General features: G+C 28.4%; 1 protein-coding gene across 2 annotated transcripts in view; it reads left to right on the forward strand.

Moving 5' to 3' along the window:
- LOC129962605 (uncharacterized) overlaps positions 1–18,773 on the forward strand; it is a 294,801-nt gene that overhangs the window by 156,545 nt on the left and 119,483 nt on the right. For both annotated transcript variants that reach the window (XM_056076468.1, XM_056076553.1), the window contains exon 9: positions 8,714–8,889. In XM_056076468.1, coding sequence (XP_055932443.1) covers positions 8,714–8,889 — 176 coding nt within the window. The remainder of the gene's footprint in view (positions 1–8,713; positions 8,890–18,773) is intronic.

An 18,773-nucleotide genomic window follows, 5' to 3' on the forward strand; every position in this document is an offset into this window, starting at 1 on the left:
TTAAATAGATAAATTGCAAACTAAATTGCAATTTAAATAAAATTTAATTAAGAACTGATGAATATTGCTAGTGTAAAATTTATGTTGACTAGATATAGATAATATGGCGTAAAAGATTAACCAGAATTGGAAAAATAAAACCAAAGTATTGTGAAAGTGATTAGTGCTATTTTTAACATGAGGTTGAAGTTTTATATTAATAAACATTATTTAATTAATTTGGTAATTATCATAAAATTGCATTTTTAAAATAGATTTACTTAAAAGTTTTTGCCTTATTGGTACTTATGATTTTGAAGATCATATGCATATGAAACATATTTTAAAATTAAAAAATTCCATATAAAATACATGATAAAGTTTTTATGCCATTCCGATTACCAAAAGATATATATATATATATATATATATATATATATATATATATATATATATATATATATATATATATATATAACATTATTTCAAAAAAGTAATAAAATAAAATAATCATTAAAAATTTAGATGTTTTTGACAAGAATCTTCGATTAAGTAAAAGAAACTGCATCATACATGTTATATTTTAAAAAGATATTGAAGAATTTTCTCGAAAAAAATAAGAAAATTAAATTTTCTATTTTTCCCCTTCCAAATGAAAAAAAAAAAAAATATGCATGAAAATGTTTTTCCAAGATTTTTTTCAAAGCAAAGTAAAAGTTCATACAAACGGGCAAAGATACATTAAAGTATGTACAAATAAACTTCCACCAAAACTTGGGATTTTTTTTTTTTTGCACCAAATTAAATATTATTCCTAAGTTTGCACAAAAATTTCTTCCAAAAAATTGACATAGTATATTTTCAACGAAACTTATAATGAAAACATTTTTTTTTTCCTAACAATCTCTTACGTTTTTCAATTCGAACCCTAAAAAAATTTTAAGTATCGCAGAGCAATTGATATGCTAATGTCTGAAGCCACCGCAAGTTAGTTTTTCAAAGTTTTTAATCAAAGGTTTCAAAGCAGGTTTCCCTTACGCAGAATCTAATTTAGATTTTCTCACAATTTTCTCCTTTTTTTCGATTATAACACTTTATCGGATCTTACTTAAATAGATCCAGTCTTTTCAGTTGTTAGACTTCACGTGTTGTGGGGGTAGATCGAGATTTCCTTATTAAAATCGGATCCAGAGAAAAAGATTAATTTCCACAGGAATAATTTACTCTCTATATATTTCATTTTCCCCATTTAATGCATTTTTTAATAAAACTAACCAATTTTCAATTAGAATTTCACTTGGGCAATTACGTTTTTTCCTTTCTCAAAAAAATGTATACGAGTCATGAAGATTCCCTACATTTTTCCCTACGTTTTCCCTTTTTATCTGAGAAAATTATTAACCGACATAAGCTGGAATATGATAATAAGGAAATTGAGAAATATAAGCAAAATTTAAGAAATGGATATTTCCGGAGTTAATTAATTCCGCTAGAACGATGGGAAATTCAGGGTCTTATAATTAGTTTGTGGTATTGTAAGGCTTTTATATAATTATCTTGAGTTTAAGAATAACTCAGGTAATATTCTGAGTGAATTTATTGAAAATCAAATTGCAATAACCGAAACTCATTTCATTTTATATTTTTTGTAGAAATATTAATTTAATGTTGCAGGAAATGAGGTAGAAATAAAATAGATTATCAATATTTAGTATAGATTTATTCTCAGAAACATAAAATATTATTTACTTCAATATTGATTCATGCTCTTCGCTTTCATCATTGATAAAAATTTATTCTTGATTATATCTTTACGTGTTAATTTTATCTCAATATATCTATCATTTTCAATTTGAAAAGAAATGCACATCAACTGAATAATAGTATAAAAGAATTCATCAATTTACAAATTTGGTTTCCTTGTCATATATCCAATAGAACAAAAATAAAATTCTGGTTTGCATGCGAGATTTCATGTGGATAATCTCACGTATAGAACTGAAATTTTGTTTAGTTATTATAATTGAAATGTACGCGCTCGCAGCATGTGTAAAAATAAGATGAAATACGCTAAATAACTGAATATAAAGTTCATAGCAAAATCACTTAAGGTAAACACATTTGCATATATATATATATATATATATATATATATATATATATATATATATATATATATATATATATTACATAATTGGCTATAACATTGACTTTTAATTCGAAGATCGATACAAGATATGAAAAAAAAATCTCGAAGGAAGGAAAATTCTTGCTAAATTGAAAAATAAGTCAATATTGACTAAAATTATCCATCCTTGCTTTTGATAATAATATTTTTATAATGTACATTTGAGTCATATTTCAGTGCACATTTAAAATAGCTTATCTTGATTAAAAAAAGATTTTCAGGAGTTAGCTATAGAATCAAATTTACACTTGGAGATAATTTCGAAGTTAAAGGATGAATGTTAATTAGTACAAGTAATAAAAGATGTGGCAAGACTTAAGATGTACAGTCGTGAAATTTAAATTATTTTGTAACGAGGTTTCTCTAAATATCACATTTTTTTTATTGCAACCCTGAAAACCGCTTCTTATAATTTCTGATAGCCATCCAAAATGGCGGATACTTAAAAAAGTTTTTGGGTTATTGGCATGATTTTGATGTATTTTGTGAGAAACCGTACATTAATCTTACTAAAAATGATTAAAACAGCATTATTTACAATCATAATTATAATAAAAAAGGGGTAGAAAAGATTGAATACGAAATAAAAATACTACCAGCTGAAAAAGAAAAAGAAAGACTTGCTGCTGAAAAAGAGAACAGAGAAAGAAATGAAAGATAAACAGAGGTCGTTTGAGTTAGAAAAACTGAGATTACAAGATGTGATTCTGAATATTAACAGTGTAAATGAAGCTAGTTTGTTGAATATTAAAATTGATTTTATTAAATTAGGGTTCAAGAACTTGGTCAAAAGACATAGAATAGATAACGGAAACTGATGGTAATATAGAAGCTATACTGTTAGGGTAAATATTAAACAATTCTAGATCATTTAAATAACTGTCTCGAGCAAGAGTTGCCAATAATTTGATGTGTTTGAAATGACATTTGATTGGTTTAAACCAATGAAGTTGAAACTTCCTAAGTCGTCCATTTTGGTTCATTTTATTTTATTCATTTTATTAGTTCTTTTCCCAATCATCGTCTCTAACTATGCAGGACCTGATGGGTGAAAACCACCAAAATATTTTAAATTTCTTAAAAGCTTTTCGCTTTTTTACATGTATTTGATGAATCCTTATCCTTGATAAACATTGTCCTATTTCAATTGCTCTTCCTTTATTTACTTTATAATGTTTTTTTACCAGTTTTATCGTATTTTCATGTATTCAGACATTTTCTTATATTCAGAGTTTCATTGAATTTGTGTTTTAATTTTTAAATCTTTCTCTTGTTGCTGCATTTTATTTGTTTTTAACTATATGTATGGCCCAGTTTAGCCAAAATAGGCTCTTGTGCCATTAAACCTCATCAACCTCACCAAAAAACTTGAATCATACACAATTCACAAGTTTTTTTTTTTTTTTTTTTTTTTTTTGTAATTGCACTTGGGTTTGCCAGTATGCTCTCATACTACCAGCAAGTCATTATTAACTATTTTAAAGTAATATATTTGTATATTTGTTCTTAACTAAGATTTATATATTATCGGATATGATTCATTACCTATTATCGTTTTCTTTTAAGTTATATACTTCCACAGATAATTGTTACATAATCAGCAATTTCTATTAAAAATTCTTTTCAAAATGTTAATTTGAACATATTAGAAGTTTATTTGAATTTTAGATTTATATTTAATCCTCTTGATTCATGAAATATTTTATTCTGATAGTTGGGGCCAAGCCTCAGGTGAAACATAATCCTTCAATGATTACAAAATTTATGAAATATTCATCAAAACTTGCTGTTAAATATTCGTAAAAATTAATCAATATTTGAAAATAATTCATTCTCAATTTAATACATGATGTATGACAAAAGATACAAGTTTTGAAAGAGAAAATTACAAACGAAAATCTGAAATATATATATAAAAAAATATTATATTTGAATTAAAGAAAATCGGATCAATTACTTAAAAAAATTTGAAGTATTTTTATTTTCTGCATTACATAGTATAGAGAAACCATTTTAATCCTCAAAAAGTGTGAAATCGAGATTTAGAAAATGATTTCTTTTTATAAACCTGAATAAGTAAAACACATTTTTTGTTATATATCTATTTGTCTGTCAGTCTATGTCTCTATGAACATGAAACTCAAAACTTTGAGTTAGACAGATAAAGTGTGATCTTTACATTAAATTTGCAAATTTCTGTCATGAAATGTGATCTTTACTCTAAATTTGCAAATTTCTGTCACGAAGTGTGATATTTACACTAAATTTGCGAATTTCTGTCATAAAGTGGGATTTTTAAACAAAATTTGCAAATTTATGTCATGAAGTGTGATTTTTACCCTAAATTTGCAATTTTCTGCCATGAAGTGTGATCTTTACACTAAATGTGTGAATTTTTATCAAATTTTGAATGAAATTATACGGGAGAAATCTGTGTGACCGAATACAAATTAATACGATAGCTACAAAACGGGGGGAGTTAAATGATTAGAATTTAGTCCAGACTTTTAACATTTTATATGTAAGATACCTAACAAATGTTGAGCCAAAACTATCAAGTGGTTTACCGTCTGTTTTTTTTTTAACATATAAACGTGATAATTCAAAAACATAGTGACCTAAATTTGGTATGTAATTTCAGTACCACCATTGTAGTTTTGTATCAAATTTTGGTTAGAGAAAATGCGTCTAAAACACAAATTTGTTTTTTGGGTACTATTAACCTTACACCAGATATTAACCTCCAAATAAATCTCTAAACATTAAACAATAGATTTAGTAAAAATATAAATTCACTCCAAGATACAATACTGCTTAACTGTTTTTCGCCATGCAAGGCTTTCCAAGAAGCAGGGTTAGGGAGGGATATCTTTATTAGAGATTATACGAAAATGTATTGTAGAGATCATACTCGTTGGTTTGAGTAAGAAATTTTAAGGATTTAGATGAAATTTAATTTAATAATAACATTGAATATTATTACGTATCTGTAAACTAACGTTCAATTTTAATGATTTAAGAATACTCAATATAAGAAAATTTTAACAAATCTTGTAAAAACATAACCTTAATTTTAATTACACGCAGCTGGTGCGTAATTTAAAATAGATTTTGTGTATGGCCGACGTAGATTATTTAAATGAATGAAATATTTTAAAATACAAAAACGTCGCTGCATTGATTCGAATTATTTAGGAATGAAAGCAACAATCTATGTTATCTAAAGTACTTGAAGCATGAAAAATTAATTTTTTACAAATTATAGACCCTCAAACCTCTCAAGCACTTTCCTCTAATTAACTTTCTAAATCTTCCCGGCCGCATCTTCCACATAAACTATTTTCTTCGCGTCACTTGTCCATTACATCAAAATAACAACAAAATAGAGGAGAAAACCTCTGATCTTTTGAACTATGCGGTTGTCAAAACCGCCCATTAAACATCCGGGGCCTTGTAATTAATCGGCTTTCCAGGATGACGTATAAGGGCAGACCGGACCGTGATAAACTTTCCTCTTCTCTGCCAACATAACTTTTCTCGAGAAAGGTATTCCGCTGTGACGGTCGTTTCTCCTCGGAAACCGTCGATTATCTTCGTCATTCTTATTAATGGACTGTCACAATTCGGCAAGAACGCCGAGACTTTCAAAGAGTTTTTGACAGTCGCGGTCTCCTCCAGCATTGTCCTTGCTGTCGATTGTGACATCCGAAGATGCACAATTGAAATTCTTACTCAGAACTTTTGGCTCGGCTGGATATTTAGTTTCTGGATCTGAAGTAGCGGGAAGAATGGTATCTTTGCTAAGACTTTTGACATTTGGAATACCAGTTTGAGAGTTTGACTAATATAAGTATTTTCTCGGCTAGAAAATGCTTTGTCAATGCAGATTTTAAAGTCAGAAGAGTATCAACTATCATGGCTGGAAATTAGTTTTATCCATTTGGCAATACATTTTTGGGATTCTGCTGATCACCAAACTAAAAGAAATTTCAAGATAAAGTTGTTTAAAATAAATTGTCGTTTTTACCACTGGTTGAATATAAAATAGTTTCTCAAACACCTGATGAATAGAGAGAATTCTTAGAATACATAATATAAAATATTTAATAAAAAAAAATAAAATGTATTGATTTAAGCCATTGCATTTATGATTGATTACGTTAAGATACATGCGAAATTCCAGAGCGACAGATAGTCAATCAATCATAGATTCAGTTCAAATTCTGATATGTAACTATGCATATTTTAAACGCTAAATCTATTTACCAAATTTTTTTTCTACACAGCTCTATGCATTTTGGTGTTATCAAGTTAATTTGCAGACGAACAGTAAGGCAGACTTTCTCTGAATAGATTTCGTTCAAAGTTTTATAGAAATCTGCAAATTTGACGATAATTCTATTCTTTCAGTAGTCAAACTCAAAGCAGCTTTGAATTAACGAGATCACAGAATTTAGACATAATGCCAAAAATATTTTTTTGAGATTCGGAGAAGTCTGAAATGTGGTATATTCGTCAAATTCTCGAGTTCAAATTTCCTCTATATTTTTTATACGAGAAAGCTAAAAAAATTATACTTATTAATGGTAAAATAATTTATAATAATGAAAAAAATGTGAAAATCCTTTTGTAAAGTAAATATAACAAAAGTTACTCGTGGGGAAAAAAACACCTTTGAAATAACAATGAAAATATAAATAAATAAAATAAAATAAATTTATAAGTATGTCTCAAGTGCATAGGTTCCGTTCTTATATTTTCGATTTTTATTTGATTTTAATAAAAATAGAAAAACCTCTAGAAATTAAAAAAAGACTGATATTATCCTGGGTAAATAATAAAATGGTATGCTATACAAAATGAGAAATCAAAAATATCATTTTACTAAGCAAATAAAAATAATAATTATGCATTGTTAAGGATTATAATGATGCACAATATTAATTTTACTGCCTTGTATGAATGAATACACATATTTTTCATTTAGTACTTTAATTATTCTTTTTTACAATTTTCATTTTGAACAAAATAAAATTCATTTTTAATGTTCCAAATCCAAGAACTTTCTTCCAGAGAACTGAAAAATATGATAGGAGGTTTAAATAAATATTTTGAATTTTTTTTATTGTTATACAAATAATAACGTATGAAGATGAAGTAAGTGAATAGGAAAATCCATAAGTTTACCAATATGTGAAGCCGGAAGGATATTAAAACTGTTACTGGTTTTTTACTTTCCCGTATTCTTAATATAGAGAAAGTATAATAATTCTCAAAAAATTTATAGATGACATAAATAGATGATGAAAATTTATATATTATAAATTTTGACGAATCTCCGCGTTTTAGACCTACCTGAGTTTGAAAAACACATTTTTAGAAAATGCCTGTCTGTCCGTCGGTCTATGACAAAGATAACACAAATTTGTAGGTTCAAATTAAATTTAGCTTCAAAATTTAATTTCACACAAATCATATCATATTATGCTTCATATTAAATTTGTAGATTTTAATCGAATTTTGAATAAAATCTGTTTAGAGAAAGTCTGTCTATCGGGCTGCTCGAATATAAGTAAACACGTTTATTTCGAAACAAAGAGAGCTAGATAGATAAAATTCAATACACAGATATAAAATCTATAGTATTCATTCCTGTCAAGTTTTGAGTTAAATCCAACTACGGGTTTACTGTCTGTCGGTCTGTATTTTCAGAAACATATAAACGCGATAATTCAAAAACGTAATGATTTATATATATCAAATTTGGTTTGGGATTTTGTGACTACAGGTGCAATTTAGGTCAAGTTTGTTTTTGATACGATTGACGCATGCCAAGAAATTAATCGTCAAATAGCTAGCAAAGAATGAGGCGATAGACTCAGTAAGAATACGAAATTCTCGTCAAAAGTTAATATTTAGTAATTGTTTTACACCAATGTCATAAAATGTGTTATGTGGCATGACAAATTTACTACAGAATATGCAAGTTGGGTTTGGGCAGACCATTCTCGCTGGCTTTTAAATATAAATTTATGAAAATATATTGGACATTATAAAAGTAAAACTGACTAATATTACAGACCATTGGAAGAATGTATGATGATGGTCTTAATGAATTTTATTAATTCATACAATTTTTTTCGATCTGTAATGGCGTATTGGAATTTCCTCATTGAAATAGTAAAATGAATAGATTTTTGTAATATACTCGAAATTCTTTAAAATGTAATTTAAATTAACCACTAAATGTAAATTTTAATAACGAAAAATTTTATAAATGTTAGTTATAAAAGCGAAATAAATTCAATATATTAACTTTCTTTTCTGAAAGAAAAATATTGACTATTGATTTAATATTAGTGCGCACAGTAATTGTTGAGCACAAAAAGAGCACACAATATTCAAATTATGATTGTACAGTTTTTATTTACAAGTTAATTACTACACCACCATCTTTAATTAATATGATTAAATCATAATCATATTAATTAAAGGGCTTATATTAAAATTATGATTGCTAATTATTTGTCTTTTCTTTTTTCACAGTGTCAGTTGATTGTCGGCAAGATATAATGATGGCTTACGTGAGATCAAATGCTTTGTTTAAAGGAAAAGTGTATGCAAAGGGAAAACCCATGACTTGTTCAACAGATATCAGTAACAGCGTAGAATTCTCTTTACCGATATCTTTAAACGGCCCTGACTGTGGAACAGTTTCAGAGGTAACATTTTTTCTATAATAATAATATCTTTTTGTTTCCGAAGTGAGATATTTGTATTTATCCACTGTTTATTGAGACTTAAACATTCTAAAGCGACTTGAGTGATTTGTGTTGATAAAATTGAAATCTCGATTTAATCTTACTAAAAATTTCAAATACTGTAAATATACAGCGCAACTGTATAGTTGTAAAAAGCTTTTAATTTCGTTTTGATTTATGTACAGCTTAAAAAGATAAGTATAAAGTTATTTGGTAGCCAAATAATTCAGAGTGGTTAATATTTTAAGAATAATATCATAGATATTACTATTAATATTAAACTATAATATAGATATTTTCGCCCCTGCTCCTGTTCATATTAAGAGATTAAACGGACCTGAGTAATTTCCATTAATGAATTTCAATCGATGAATTTATAGCTTCAATGACTTTCCTTAAATTTTTAACAAAACATTTTAATAAAAGAAGACATGGTAATTAATTTTCAATGTTAATCATAAATGCATTGGGCTGCCACCTGTGGATAGAAAAAAGAAATCTAATATGTGTTTTTTTTCTTCCTTATTTATTATTTTACAACCGCATAAAAATTAAAGACTATACATATTACTAGGAGAATATTATTTGAATTATTATAGAGTACCTTATTGTTTTTATAAATTAATTTTTCGATACTATATGAATTATTTCTTTTGAATATCATAAAAGTGATCAATTCAAAAGAACTATATTTTTTAAGTTCTAAATAAATGAAATCAATGTTCAATATGATTATTTATTTCAGATTTTGTATTTTTCAAAATGTTTCACTATGTCTTCTGTATATATTTCCATATATTCCATATTTAATATTCATGTGATTCTCATTATTGTCACTAAACTTTAACATAATTAATAAGTTCATCACTTTCTAGTAAACTTTTATTCATTATGACACCATAATGAATACCTTTATACCTAAATATTTTATTAATTAAATAACTAGTGTTCAAAACTAATTAATTTAATTCAGCTCTCCCTTAATCTATTTGGAACGAAATAAGTTATGAATTGAAACTTCTGCTCAAATACATTCGTTGGTTCTGAATTATAACTGATGCTATTCTATCAATCTGATTAGGATATCAGGAACTATGTTGTCCTTTCTTTACCAGAAGAGAGCATCGTTTGATTGAATTTCTAACTGCAAACTGACTGCAACTGTTTCACTTTCTTGATTAATTATTCCATCTTTGCCAACTAAACAGGACGAACTGGTTGTCTGGCTCAGAAGAGTTGCCTTAATTGAAACAAAACGTGTCTCTAGTATCGACGCTTTGATAAAACTTCCCATTCCTTAGGGCAAAAGATCCAATTCGTGGAAAATTTCCAACAAGAAACAGATAATCTGTGGAGGGGACTTGTTCTAGTTAAATTATGAATAAAGTTTTTGATATTCATGGAATGAGTTTAATGTCTGTAGTAATAAGTTCGGAAAAGTGATGGAGATTTCTATTGATTTTAATTATGATTCGAGATTTATTTATTTGTATCTTAATTTCGCTTACAGATGATAAGTTCGATTTAGGAGTGTTATGTTTGAGAGAATTATCTTTATTACTATCATTGATTGGAATATTATGGCTATTTTTATGCAATTTTCGGTATTGTAAACGGTAACAACAAAATAATCATCAGCTGTTAATTCACTATATTTCAAAAACGATGCAAATAAAAATGTAAATAATTCTTAACAATATTTCCTTTCTAATGTTAAGGCATATAGAAATTCTATATGTCTTCCTTCCATTATGTAAAACACATCAACACCAGAGGCATCCAATTCAAGGATTTCCAAACGTTCAAGCATTGCGACCCACTCTTTCTGGATTTAGATTTTTAGAAATCTAAATATAGAACGATTCACTTCATTTTCAGCACGCTGAGTGAGTTTTCGTTTCAATAACAGACAGCTCACAGCAGCTAAAATGTTTTAAAAATTAGGAACAGGGATTTTAGGATGAAAAAAGATCTTCATTTTTAAATTTTAAAGAATGTTGCTATAAATGATAATGATCTGTTTTGAAATTGATGTATACATAAGCATTCGCAAAAAAAGAATCTTTGATTAGGCTGGCAGTGTCAAGGAAGCATTACTTTAAATGCTGCAAGGAAACATTACTTTAAGCCGAACCGTAGACTGGAACAACAAGAGATAAGACAGATGTATAGCGTGCAGAAAGCAGATTCTTTATATTCTTCATTCTGAAGATCGTTCTTGCCTTTTAATTCTTCTCTTTATACACAGCCAAGAAATTGTATATTACGTTATGCTGTTTGTTTGTATATTAAGCTACTTCTTTTGTCCCGTTGATATCATGTGGCTTGAGGAAGATTTTAAACTCACTTTAGATTTGTGCAAAATATTTAAAGATATATACGCATTCAAGATCTTGCTGCGAACGATGAAAATTGACTTGGGACCCACAGCAGCAGAGACTCTGAAACAATGATCCCCAGAAACATTGGAGTATTTCATCATCTTTGGTCATAAAAAAGTGCTGGTAGGTACTCAGCAGGAGTTGCAATGATGGCATATATATAATCATACTATCTGGAACTTTCGAAACCAGCTGAAAAGGGTTCAAGACCATTCTGCCAATTTAGCGTCTCTTGATAAAATGCATATCTTTTCATTACTTAACTTGAGCATACTTTAACGCTGCATCTATTAACTGATGTGAAAAAATAGAAAAAAAATTAACATTCATTTCTTCTGCCCGTTGATTAATTTGATAATTGAAATAGTCTGATGGGTTTGCGTTGAAAAAAAAATGTTATATGCATTAGATAGTGGAAAATGTCGTTTTATTTTGCAAAAGAGAGAAAATATGGTTGCGAAAATTCAATTAAAGTATACATAACGAATAACACTTATAAAGACTCACAATGCTAACAGACAGTAACAGTTAGTTCGAAACAGTACATAGTGAGAGCTCGATCCTTGAACAGAATTCCAGAGAGAGAATTACTCTTTATGTGAGCGTTTCCGTTTTATAGTACCCATTCAGGATATGAAAATTTCCAAGATCACTTCCATATCTTTGGTCATAATAGAGATAGCACTGAAATGCTACAATTTTCCCAAAACATTATTTTTGTTACTATTGTCCAAAGTTCATCATCATTTCGATTCCCCATTCGTCTTAAAATTGCCGCCAAAATAGGCGGTCATGATCTAACGACCATTCAGTATTTATTAAGTATGTCTGTCAATATATCTTTCCGGTAATGATTTAAACATTTCAGGAAAAGAAAATTACAGAATTGAAATAGTATTGTAATTAAATAAGTTTCAAATTTGATCACTTCAAAGCTTGATAATTACTAGCTTGTTATTATTATTAAAAGCATGACCAAATTTCTTTATCAATATTGAAATTAGGATTTAAATCCACTAAAACATAGATTTAAGTTTCTTAATTTAATATATTTTCCTTACATTATTGTAAATAATGTTTATAATTCATTGGCAACAGTGTACAGAATTTAGAAACTTCCAAAAACTTATAATATATTTATAAGCATTACTTCTTATATTGAATCATTTATAAAATGTGATATTTTAGGACAGCCATGCTTTTATTTTATTTTGTACTATATTTAGAATACCATACTATCCTCATTATCCTTTGTACCATATTACATTACCATTCTATCCGTTGTACCATATTACCTTACCATATTATCCTTTGTACCATATTATCCTAAAATAACTAATTTATAAATGAAAAAAATGTGCGTTTGACACAAATAGCATTATCTAAAATAAATTTAGATTATAAAAGTCTAAATTTATTTTAAATAAATTCAAATTCTTTGAGCAAATAATAAATAAATAATTCATACGAAAAGTCCGATCCCTGGTATCATAGGCACGTTAATTTAACGAAAACAGCAAAATATAATGAATTATTGCATATTTATATCTACGAAGTTATTCTGACATCAAAAGCACCACATACTTTACAAAAATATTTTCGAAACAAAGTTATTCTTCGGCGGTGGGGTGGGGGCCGATGAATAAATGCTCTACTTCACGGTTGAAGTAAAATTTCGCGTGGTTGGAAAATACCTGTAGGATGCTTGCCCACCCCCACCCCCCATGTAATATTTCTTGGATGAAAAATAGTCGTGGGTCAGGAGTGATATATCACTTTCAGTAACCCTCCACCGATTTGAAAGTCATTTGTCTAGTGGCTGAAATAAAATGCAGCAACAGAAAATAGGGAAAGGAGTGGTTGCATTTGGGTAAAAATTCTCTACCGGAATCATGTAGAGTCCTGCCTTACAGGATAATGGAGACAAAAGATACGAAGAAGCGCAGTGAAGTATCCTAAAGATTGCTTTCAGAATTTATTATAGGGATAATGGATTCACGCATTTTTTTTATTGGGGTTATGTTTTTTTTTATTGAAACAAAAAGTTAGTCGAAAATAAATATTATATACAAATATAGGGAAATAGTTTTGCATGCTTTTGAAGGTCATAAACCTTAAGGTGATAAATATTATGGAATTGAAATGCTAATATGAATGAGTTTAAACTTTATTCACTCTTCTTGATTTATTTTCTCTAAATGCATTATATTATTATAGTTTTGTTATTGTTGATATTAAAGCCCTCTATTCCTAAGAGGATACAGAATTTCTGAGCTTCCTAAATTATTTCAAACATTTGTTTTTTCTTTTTCGTAAATTTCAACCTTTTTTTTTTACTTTCTCGTATACGTGGTATGGAGAAAGTATAGTAATCTACAAGAAATTCGATACTTTGACGAATCTACTCTTTTAAACTTATCTGAGTTCGAAAAACGTATGTTTGGAAAATGTCCGTTTATCTGTGACAAAGATAAAAACGATTTGAACTAAAAAATTGAAACTTCGTATACAGTCTTTACACCAAATTTGCAGATTTTTATCAAATTTTGAGTAAAATCTGTTCAGAGGAAATTTGTATACCCGGCTGTTTGATTACAAGTTAACAGGAAAACTACAAAACGGAGAGAGCTAGATAGGTGAAATTAGGCACACAGATTTAACATCTAAAGTGTAGACGCATATCAAATTATGAACCAAATCCAACTTCCTGTTGACAGTCTGTCTGTCTGTCCTTTCATGAAAATGTAGACGAGATTATTCAAAAAGGCAGTGACTTAAATATATCAAATAGGGTATGAAAATTTGTGATTATAAGTGAAGTTGTGTGTCGAACTTTTATTTCACATCAATTGAGAAAAGAATATGAAACACAAATTCAATTTTTGAATACCATTAACGGCATCCCAGGAATTGTTTGCCAAAAATCCCTCCTAGGATAACACAATAGATTCAGTGATAATACTAAACTCACTCCAAAAGTTTATATTTCACAGCACTTGTACGCCAATACAATGCTGGGCGTTCTCTGGCATGAGAAGTCTATTAAAGAGTATGTGAGGAAGGTTTGGGGAGATTACATCGGCTGGTTTCACTTATTAAGATTTTGTGCTATACTCTTTTAATGATTAAAACCCTTATTTTAATGACATTCTGTAATGATTCCCGAAAAGTATCACCGTTCAATCTCAACTAAAGAGAACTTTTGTTGTTATTGTTAACTGCAACTCAAAATATTTCGCATCTGTGTTTGTGTTTAATTAATTCACATTTTGGGATGATGTAAGAATAAGAAAAAAAAGGTGATGTTATTCATACATATGAGATAAAGGGTTTATAAATTTACTAAAATCATAGGAAAAATAAAATGCTATTTATTGAGTCTAATTCTGTTCTTTCCCCTTTTTTCCCCTTATGTATATATTTTCTTTGGTTCAGAATTTTAATTTTTTTCTCCTTTAAATTTCCTTCAAAACAATTCCAGTTTTTTTAAATCTTAAATTTTATTTTTTCACCCTCATACCTCTTGTTGTAAGCCATTGATTCTATTAAAATTAATATTTTTATCCTTCACCAAAATGAATAAATTTTAATATGCCTTATTATATGGGTACAAATTACATATTTATATTTAGTCCTTTATATTATATATTATCCATTATATTAAAATATAAGAAGTTCAGCTTCAAAAAAATGATCATCCCACGACGACCGGATGAAAAAGATTAAAAAAAAAAAAGAATTTTCTTAACAGAATTTAAAAGACTTTTTTAAAAAAATGGTTTTCTTAACACTGGTCATTATTAAGTTGCCCGGGAAATGAAGCATCTAACTTGGTATGACTGATCCACCTTATAAATTAGAAGATACTGCTAGAAAGAATTTTCCTGACTAGAATTTCAGTCTCTTTTAGTACTATTTTTTATTTTTATTTTTAAAATTTAGTAATCTTTTTTATGAGCTGCACGTGAAATTTAGCATTTGATTTGTACGGAATGATCTAACTCACAATGACTATTTAGGAAACATGGAAGAAAAAACATTTTCTGAGCATAACAAAATTTAAAAAGAAACTCTTTTGAATATTTTTCTTTGCGATGTTTTTTATTGTGCTGATAGACTATCGATGGGTACTATTACATTAATATGGTTGAATTTTCTGATATTATTATGATTGCGTGTAAAATTGTTAAAGTGTAATGAAAATCTATTCATTGGCATTTGTTGTACTTAAAGGTAAGTTACTTAAAGGTACTTGTAATAATAATTAAAAAAAGTTTAATATATTTTATACAATCAGGATTAAAACCAATTAAAAGCACTTTATTATTTATTATTTTAATAGTTTATAATTATTTTATTTTTTATTAATAATTTATATAAATAAAATTTTTAAAAAAATTATAATAATTTCTAGAGACAAATAATTTTTATAAATAATATATATATATAAATAATAACCTATAAAAATTTAAAAAAATATTATTTTATCATTATTTTTATTTATTTTATAATTATTTTATCTTATGATATTAAATGTTATTTTATTTTTATGATAATATTATTTAATATTATATTAAATTGCTTATAAATAATTTTTAGTAAATAAGTCACATTAAAACGAAATTTAAAAAAAACAATCAAAAATACTAAAAGAAAGTATATTAAAAATGAAACGCCAAAAAAACCCATTAAAAAAAGAAGCATTTATTGTTATGTATGTTTAAAATATTATCCTAAGGCAGTTCTATACAAATGGGGATTACATGCATAATATTTTTATCGCCAAGGCATTATTATCACAATATTTATTACATACTACAGTTTAAAACGCAATGAATTGTATCATGTCTTAAGCATAGGGAAGGTTTCGAAATACAACGCGTACTTTATGAAAACCGAAATACTATATATGAAACTCGAACGAACAAAAAAAAAAAGAAATATTTGATCTAGAATTTTTTTCATCCAATCTCTTGAATGCATTCCTGCCCACAATCTCCGCATCAGCTAAGCAAAAACACGCAAGAATGCTGTTGGAATATAATCGAATACTGAAGAATGGATACACGTTCCAATACGAAGGAAAAAACAACTTTCAGTTCAAGAGATACTTGTTCGGGTTCTGCTGGAAGGGTATTCGAGCAGCCGGACGCTACAGTCTCCTGAACAATGGGCTGGACGCCAGATTCACTATTAATAAGATTCTGCCGGACTGGAATCCGGGATCTTTTCAGGGTCTGTGACAGGGGATGAAAGGATTTCGTAACCCAGTTTTCTCACCATTCCTTTTTCACGTCATGCTGATTCTTTGCAATATACTTATTTATATGTAGGATTTTTTTCCCACCTTCTGATTTATGGAAAAGTTTCTTTTTTTGAAAAAATTTCTTCTTAAGGTTTTAAAATGAGGTAACTTACTGAAGCGCATAGGTATAAAAGGTTTCAGTGTTATTGAAAATGAAAGATTCTTTATACGTTATATTTTCATTAATATTCGTTATATTTTCATTAAACTTTTATTCTAAACAAAGTGATAAAATATAAACTTCTATAAAAAATATTAATAGGAACAGTCAAAGTTTAAAAGCCTAAAATCTCTGTCTTTCTCTTTCTCGTAATAAATAGAGACAAAATATTCTGTGTGCTAAATTACAATAATGAACACTAATTTAAAATCAGATAAATGTCATGTTGACTCGAAAGTTTTGAAAAAATATCATAATAAAACATTTTTAACAGCATTATATAAGCTCATTGAAGAATATTTATTTATAATAATAATTTAAAATTATTTTGAAAGTCGACAGAATATTTATTAAGGGAAGAACATTAAAAATATATACTTTCTAAAAAGTAGAATAAATTGCAATCGATTTTAGATAATATTTATAATATATATCTGATTTTGAATCATTTTGTGTGGGTAATATTTTGTTTACCCCAAATTATTAAACACTAATCATTTAATATACTAATAATTTTATACACTAATCATTTAATTACATCAAATTTAACAGAATATATAAATAGACAGAATAAAAAAATCATTAACTATATTAAATTATTAGAAAATAATTAAATATAACGATTTTGCCGTCATTTATCGTCTGTCGATTTTCCCCTTCATATGTAAAAAGGCTTTCATGAAGTCATCTGTAATGAATAGTAAATTTGGGAATATATAAGGTTTTTGTTTTCAAATCAAGTTTGATTTCCATTTTGAAAATATTTTTAATATTCAGTTTACAGCAAATACCATCCCACGGCGGGAGGGAAGGAGAATTTACCATGTAATTGAAGATTGGCAGCTTCCGGTATTGTAGTTGGTTCTCGCCATCCTTGTGGGTACACGAAAGGTGGAAGTCTGGCACCTCTCATCGATGACGGGACGTACTTCCTTAGGGAAGGGTTGTATCTTGGCCGGTGATGGCCTTTAGGACTCAAACTGAGCTCCCGCCAGAGTTGCCGTTGCAACGTTCCGGTCATTCAATTTTTTCCATGTGCCTTCCGGCGGGTCAGAGTAGCCAGTTTGTGGTTGTGGTTTAAAACATATACCTGAAAGTTGTTTTATGAATAATTTTTAGGTATGATAACTTACCTTGCATTTTCTTCAGTCTATGTAAGAAATAGCTTGTTTACTTATGCCGATACTTAGCAAGCGCATTGCTCTGAGAAATAGCTGTGGCACAATGATAAGCTATCAGATCTGCGAATGGAGGATCCCAGGCTTGAAATCCGGTTCTGTCAAATACCCTTCGTATAAATAGGCATGGTAAATGCCAAATTTGGCATTGAGGATCAATGGCCATTTGCTGATATGACTAGAAAAATCACAGATAATGACTTATGTTTTAATATTGTCATGCTGTTAAGCGTGACGGGATTCGTCCCAAAATAGCCCTTCTTCAAAATTGCCCCCCGGATTTTTAAGGTAACTCACTAAACTAATATTCATTCCTGAATAATTAATAGGACCCAGAAACGTTTGAAACACTGCTAAATATGAATATATTGCAATTTTGGTCAGGAAAAAAAATTAATGAGTTTTTTCAGCGTAATTAATAAATGTGATTATTCACATAAATCCATCTTCCCCGTGATCTGGGCTTTCCGGGTTCTAATCCCGGTTCGGGCATGGTTTTTCTTCATCTGTATTCTATCTGTGAGGTGTGTGAATGTGCCCCCCTATAAAAAGGGGTTGTGTAAGCGAATGTGTGTGTTTCATCTTCATATGAGCTAGAAGTCAGACTTCTGCCCTCGGGTGATCAGGGGTCTTTACCCTCAGAAGCTACTGCACTCCCTTTTCGTGGTAAAGCGGACACGACATCATCCTCATTCGCATACATCGCGAAACCAAAAGTAAAAACGATTATTATATCTATCAGGTATCCTGTATTTTTTCATCAAATCAGCATTTTTATATATAATTCCAGTACATGCAACAAAATCAAGAATAAAATATTG

Source organism: Argiope bruennichi, chromosome 1, assembly GCF_947563725.1.
Source record: "Argiope bruennichi chromosome 1, qqArgBrue1.1, whole genome shotgun sequence".
In the NCBI taxonomy this organism is placed as follows: domain Eukaryota; kingdom Metazoa; phylum Arthropoda; class Arachnida; order Araneae; family Araneidae; genus Argiope; species Argiope bruennichi.